Raw genomic sequence first — 7601 nt, 5'->3', positions numbered from 1 at the left:
CCATCAATCAGGACAGCAGAGCCTGGTGTGCTGCAGTCCATGGGGTTGCAAAGAGCTGGACACCACTGAGCAACTAAACAACAAATTAGGTGAAGGAGGTGAAAGACCTATGTTTGGTTCTCAGCTTACAACTCACTAGCTATGTAACCTTGGGTCAAAGCTTTCTCAACTGCAAAATGAAGTTGAGATGGTATCTCCCTGAACAAAGTGGTTGTGTTTGGGGTTTGGTGAATATTCCACAAGGGTGATATTGCTATTATCGTGAATACAGGATAGTCACAAAACACTGGCTTTTACACAAGAATCATGTTAGACCTGAGAAGGTTCTTTTTGATCATCTTTATAGATGGGGAGAAATGAGTCCTAGAGTGGACAGAAATCCAAAGGAGGCGGAGCCTAGACTTGGTCTCTGGGTCTAGCCCAAGATTTTCTCTAACGCATTAGTTTTTCCTACCTGGAAGCATTTGATGCATAATTTTCAAGTTTCGTGGTTTCTCAGGAAGAAAAATAGAGGATTTTCCAAGTTTTTATGCTAATCTCAAGAATGCAACAAAACTAGGTGGATGTTGAGGGGCATGGTTGAGAGGATCTGATAAAAGCAACAAAAGGGACACAAAAGCATCAGCAGTAAAACAAAGAAGATACACTTTCTATTATTTTAAATCAGTAGTTTTATTACAATATGGACTGACACACAATTAGAGAAGGAATGTCCTGACATTTTCTGAGCATTTCACGGAAAGCAAATGTAACCAGCCAGGCAGTCAAGTCTTCCACATCTTTTTCAAACACAGAGCAAAATCTTTTATCTGTGATAACAAAGGAAAGTAAAGTTTTCTTATTCTTGTCTACATAACTTCAGCGTCAGAAAACAGTTATTAGGAAGTGGGCTGAGACAGAAGTATTTCCTTCATGACGTCCCAAACTGTGCCTCCAGACTTCCACCCCGATTATTTTCTGGATGACTTTTTATGACACTAAGGATGGTAATGTGTTCAGGGGTAAATGGGATCTACTTACTATACATCACTACAACTGAAAGGGAGAGATAAATTAAGAAAATTAAGTCCTGGAAAATGCACAAAGGCAAAGAGAAAATATCTGAGTGTACTGAAGATGAGATGCTCTTTTCACGTAACTCATTTAAAAGGTTACAATTACCATGAACATTTTAACTCCATTAAAGACCGCTGACAAAGGCTTGCTCTCTCATCAGCAAAAGGCTTCTGCCTTTACACGAGCTTGGAAGAAAGCATCACACTGTGTGAAAAGAGCCACTAATCCTGGTGAAGCAGGTGTCAGACTATCAGGAGTTGCATAGGCTTTTCAGATCCATTTTGTACAAGACACCATGAAATCTTGACCAATTTCCACCTTTCAACAGTTGCAGCAGCAATCAGATGTTTTTATCCCTGTAGCACTCAAACACACAAAAGTACTCTAGGAAACAAACACTACAATGGCATTTTGAATAAATTCACATTACATAACTTGGGAACAATAAAGGGAGAAGCCCAAGCATGACTCCAGTATTTCATATAGAAAAGCACTGCAGGAGAAAACTTTGTTTAAAAACATTAAAACTCAAATGAATAGAAATACACTTTTGGTTAATCTGTGCTGTTTCATATAGAAATCCTATCAGATACTCAATCTACTAGGTGACTCGTTTGGATTTTCATGTCTCACTGTCTTAGTAGAAGAATGTACACTGCTGCCTATACTCACATATATATGCATTTACATATATAAAATTCAGATAATGAAAATTTGTTTTAAATACACATACTTAAAACCTGTACCCTAAAAATAAATACATTGGCCTCCAGTAAGCTAATTCTCAAGAGTTCCTTGACAAACCAATCAGAACACAGTTTCTCAACAATGGCACGTGACGAATTAGCCACTCTTTAAATCCATTATCTATCAGTAAATGTGTTAAAATTCAGATGTACAACCGAAATAGCATTCCCAGAATAGAAGATGAGAGAAAATTCTGGCTTTGAAAATAAATGTCTTGGCTTCCTTCATGTTTAGTTCCTACAGATGTCTAGTCTTTGCCTCTGCATTTATCTAGCAGTGGGAGAGCATTTTCCAGGGACAGCATTCTCTTCCACTGATGTTACCTTCTAATCAAAGGAGTCAGCTGGCATTTCCTTTGCAGTTTTGTGTAAAGGAACTAATACAACATTGTGTATATACCTGATATCAGTCCCATCATCACAGTGAGTTGTGTGTTTTAATGTAATTTACAATGCGCCGATACCACCGAGGTAGGGGAGAAGTAGCCCTGGCATTAAAAAAGCCTCCCAGAAGAACACCACACAGGGACTGGGCGGTGTATCTCCACGTTTTATGAAGTGACTCAAGACCACTGCCAGAGTGGACAGACTGGGTATGTCTGATACTGTAGTTCAAACCACAGACTAGATACACTTCCTTTAGAAAGAATGACATTCACAAGATGGAGCTTCACTTTTTTACTTTTACAGTTCCAAAACAACTTAAAATGATATAAACCAGACCAAGTTGTTTAATACAGTACAATATTTAACAACTTTGTCATTTGGTTTTGAATATCAGAATTTCAGAGATGTAGGAAATCCATGATAAATAATAGCAAGAATGTTTAATGCCACTGCCTAAATGTTTTAAAAGGAAAATCTATCATAGTTGAAATATAACTTCTAAAAAAGACAATGTTCTATGCACTCACAGTTCCAGATTGCTAACTTTATAAATTAAAGCAAAAGTTATCCATATATAAACAAGGCCTCTTTTTCATTGATTTTGATCTCATTTAAACCTTGAGATATTTCAATCTTCAGATTCCACAAGGTAAGGCTGAATTTATCATATATAAATAAAATGTTTAAGTCCATGATGTATTGTAGCACTGAGGAAACAAAAACACCAAATATTTACAGACTGGCTACAATACTTTTTTTTTTTAAGTCAAATGTATATCAACATCAAGCCACACTCTTTTTTTTTTTTTAATTTCTCTGGTTGCAAAAAATAGGACAACAGCATTTTTTCTCACTCATCTTTCCTCTCAGTCCTGAAGTCAGAGGCAGGTCTTTAGGTCAAAGGTCTTTTGGGAGGTGGTGGAGGCATGAGCTCTGTGTCTGGGTCTGGATGATGCTTTCGCTTCTGTCCTTGAGAAGCTGCTGCACATCTGTCAATGAACTCGAAGAGCATCTCCTTGGTGACAGGGTTGGAGATACTGTTGCACACAGCTGTGGAGAAAGGGAGACACGTGTCTCGTGTGAGGGTTCATGAAGGGAGCTGACTTGCCCCAGGGAGATGAAGACAGGAGAGGTTTCCATCCCAACAGGCTAGAACGTTCCATCTTGCCGACGTGGTGACCTGCTGCGAATTAAACTGCTCCTCTCTCCCCCACCCCTGAAATGAGGGCATTGCTGGTGGCTTTTCATTTCTCGGCAGAGCCATGTGGCTTGTGGGATCTTAGTTCCCAGACCAGGGATGTATCCCACGTCCCCTGCACTGGAAGCACTGGACCCCCAGGGAAGTCCCTCTAGTGGTTACTCTTCACTATTAATTCTAGAACAAAATGTTTAAGTAGTTGGGTTTAAGCCTGTCTTCACCACAGTTTTCGATCCTTCCAAACAGTTTGTATTGCATATTGATCTCGTGCAATGCATCCCACTCCAGTCCATGTTAATACAGTTTCTAAAGAAAACACACCCTGTGTCCTCCAACCTTTCTCTCTCTCAGAGAGACGTGCACGCTGGCACGTGTGTAACACAGCACACTAAGGCTCTGTTGTAGCTGGGAAAGCATATTTTCCTTTATTTTAGTAGCTTGTTTGAAGTAAGGTATTATAACAAAATGACTATTAAATAAACACCTTTTCTTATGTGATCAAAACTGTATTTACCTACTCGGTTTTAGAAAAAAAGACATGGGCTTAATTACTCCTCTTTTTTGAAATTAACTCATCCTGTCTGAACACAAATAGTTCTAACAAGAATCTTTTGAATGTATAAAAGTAACTTTTAAGCTGTAAAACTCAAACTGTCAATTTCTTTATTATCTCTTAAGCTTATCATCCCACCATCGGCACCTTCACTGACTGAGCACTCTTAAAGTTCACAATCCCATTAACCTTTAATCTTGGTTTGTTTGGTTTTTTTCCAATTCCACTAAAAGCTCAATCCAGAGTTGCCTGAAGTAGTAGTTTACCTTATAAAAATAATTAATGCATGCTGCTCCTCATGAAACAAGCTTACTACTCTGAATTCCCAAAGCAATCACACTGTACCCAGAGCACATCCTGAAGATAGCATACCAAATTCTACATTTTTTTTTTTAAGCTTTTCATTGACTTTGTTCTCCATTGTTTGTAAAGCTATTTTAGGAGCTGGAAATTACATTCTCCCCTGCTAATTCTGTCTTTTACCATCTGGCAAACGATGGTTTTTAGCGTTTTGAACAGATCTGCAATTACCGTGGTTTTTGTTATGGTTGTTGTTCAACAAATTCACCTTGTCCACAGCTCACCTTCTTGCCCTTTAAACTGCTCCCCTGAGCACCTGGCAGGAGCCCACAGGTTTAAAGAGGACTGGAGTCACAGGCACAGACCTGCCACAAGCCCTCTTCAGTCTGGATGACCTTCTCCCCTCTGAGCTGAACCGTGAAAGAGGTTCGTTCTAACACCTTACCTCTTTTGGGGGGTTTCATGTACCATCCACTGGGAGGCTGTCATACTCACCCATGGCAGTGTTGTAGGCATTAGGAAAACTTTTATCTGTTCTCTGTCTCATAAAGACCCAGCTGTTGTTCTCGAATTTGCATTCTATAATTTTGTTGTCATACTGTTTTAGCTCTTTTGTCACCTGTTTTAAAAGAGAATTGACGAAAATATTTAAGTCATTTGACAGGCTCTTGCCTCCATTATGTGACAGATGCATGAGGGGATGCCAAAAACACCTCGGTGGCCCGTCACATGGAGCTCTTTGTCACCTGAAGCGTCTAATCAAGCCCAAGGATGCGGTACTCACTCCCCTGCACACTTGCCGATTAATCTGACATCTTATAAATAGGAGTGAAAACGGCTGCCAATATACAGCAGTTAAAGGAAGCTATGCAGAAACCAGCCACTCCTGAGCCAGGTGCAAATGTTACCACAGGGACCAGTGCCTCCAATACTGTCTGTGTCCCTCTGGCTTCAGAAACTGAGTATCTGCAAAGGTTCCAAAAACTTTCAGAAAGGTCCTGCCATCTACATTCCTATGTCAGAACCTAAGAGATCCCCTTTACTGGTTAAGATAAAAAGTTACACACAAGAGAGGAGACATTAGGATCTGATTCAGGCAATGTGCATCCTAAATATTTTGCTTTTTAAGCAGTGATAATTAACCAAAAAGCTCATCTTTAGGCTGTTTATTTACCCTTTTCATCTCCAAAACAGTAGGAATTTAGAGATGAAGCTGCTTTTGATATTAGGTGGTGGATTTTTTTGGCTACTTCACCTCAGATGATTGAATATGGATTACAACTTACTCTATCAAAGCTAACAAGTATCCATGGCAACTGTAGAGGCTTTTAAAAGATACTTCATCGGGCTGTGAGGATGGTTTTCATAAATAGGAATCTAAGCTTATCTTTGCAGTTTTCAAATCAAATGCCAGTCATAGTAATATTTTAATTCTGTCCTCATCTTTCACAGCTAACAACTTTTCCTCACAATATGGAAGATTGCAATCAGTTAACTTCATTAGCATTATTTGAAAGGCTCTCCCTTTTCTACCCACGTATTCACTACCACCTAGGAATATAAAGAGAAGCAAATTTTTTAAAGATGCTGTCAATTCACAGAATAGGCAGTGCATGTTTTCATAAAAACTTTCAAATTGTAGTCCTTTTCCCTTCCTTCAGTATTACAGCTGATTGGACTACTTGCATTTTCAACAAGTCTGACAGGACCAACACATTTCAGTGTACTGGAACCAGACCTACCCAAGAAAATGATGTTCTACTTAATAAACTTGAAAATTCATCCTCAAATATTCATTATTCTAATCTCAACTCCCCTCCCTCCCTTCCGAGGGATCTACCTCCTTTTATTTTTGATACATGATCTCTATCCAACCTAGGCAACTTACTCGGGTACAGGAACCACTTACATTACACCAGAAGTAGGCTCTAACAGGTAGGTTGCTAAACCTTTCAGATTCTTCCTTTTCTAATTTCTTAAATGGGCAATGGAGCTTCTAAGGCACCGGGACACTGGAGCAATAACAAATGAAAGTGTCCGACACACAGTAGCCCACCAGTAGAATTCTTAATTGAATATAAAGTCAGGAAATGAAACATTACTTGTAAACTTTAAGAAAAACAAGCTAAGCAAATTCACTAAAGAAACCAAGATGACATGAAAAGATATACTTTGAAAGCACTTGTCAAGAAAATTATATCATACACATTTACAAGAATGGCTTGTTATCAATGTGCAGTCTGTACTTTTACTCACTGCTGATCACAGTACATCTTTATCACATAGCTTATCATTCTTGTGTTCCTAGCATCTGATTTGCTATAAATTATGTGTTGCTCAGTCTGACTATAGCGGTTGGGCTGTATTATTAAGTATCTGTTTGTATCTGTCCACATTAACACTCTGGGAAACAAGGCTTTCCAGAAAATGCAGGCACCTGCCACTATGCCAACCTAAATGTATTTCCATGTTCAAAAACAAGTACATTGCTGTTCATTCACCACACCAATAATATTCCCAAAACAGACACACTGTACTCATTTGGTCAGGTAATAAAATATATCTAACTGATAAACACAATACATCCCATATGTGTACAAAGACAGTTTTCACTAATGGTCAGATCAGAAGAATGACTGGCATACAGGGAAGGAGTTTAATTTTAGTATCTAAATTCTAATTGGTTACTATGACAATAATCATCCTCAGCCAATCATACATTATTATTTACTAAAACAGGATCTGGTTAGGCCTTTTATAATCAGCTCTGCTACCCTGTTTTGAGTTAATGAGAGGCTGCAAGTAATAAGAATAAAATATTTATAAATCAAGATTTTACATCTGTACCCATAATTACATTGGATTAATGAGATTTATTGGGGGTTTTTGGTGGGGGGAGAAAATACAGTGTATTTTATACTGAAGAAAATATTTTTTTTGCTTTCTTCTTGTCCATCTTATTGAGTACCACGCTTTTGATACCATTTAAATCTACCAATAATCTGGTGTTAAGAGATAGTCAGACGAAACCAGATCTAGTACCTCTGAAGATTTGAGATTAGCAGGTCAATGGAACAAAGGGCCCAAGACAGAAGAAGACAGAACCACAGCTGTTCTTCTCTGTATTTTTTTCTTTTTTTAAAGATGCAACATAGTTTAATCTCAAAAACATTATGCTGAGCAAAAAGAGCTGACACAAAGGAATATATACTGTGTGACTCCTTTATACAAATTTCAAGAACAGACAAAACAAATCTAAACTGATATAAATAAGAATAATGGTTGCCTGGAGTACAGATCCAAGTGGTAAGGGGACTGGAGTACAGATCCAAGTGGTTAAGGGGACTGACAGCATAATAGT

At 38.4% G+C, this 7601-nt stretch overlaps 1 protein-coding gene across 2 annotated transcripts in view; it reads right to left on the bottom strand.

Annotated features, from left to right (window-relative positions):
• Positions 1–653: 653 nt before the first annotated feature.
• Positions 654–7601, bottom strand: part of RNGTT (RNA guanylyltransferase and 5'-phosphatase) — a 232613-nt gene continuing 225665 nt past the window's right edge. For both annotated transcript variants that reach the window (XM_027551417.1, XM_027551416.1), the window contains 2 exons: positions 4736–4859; positions 654–3239 (listed from right to left, as the gene is read on the bottom strand). In XM_027551417.1, coding sequence (XP_027407218.1) covers positions 3082–3239; positions 4736–4859 — 282 coding nt within the window. In that variant the 3' untranslated portion in view covers positions 654–3081. The remainder of the gene's footprint in view (positions 3240–4735; positions 4860–7601) is intronic.

The sequence above is a fragment of the Bos indicus x Bos taurus genome, chromosome 9, assembly GCF_003369695.1.
Source record: "Bos indicus x Bos taurus breed Angus x Brahman F1 hybrid chromosome 9, Bos_hybrid_MaternalHap_v2.0, whole genome shotgun sequence".
NCBI classification, from domain to species: domain Eukaryota; kingdom Metazoa; phylum Chordata; class Mammalia; order Artiodactyla; family Bovidae; genus Bos; species Bos indicus x Bos taurus.
Note: the sequence above shows the minus strand (reverse complement) of the source record. Positions and strands in the feature narration are given on the sequence as shown.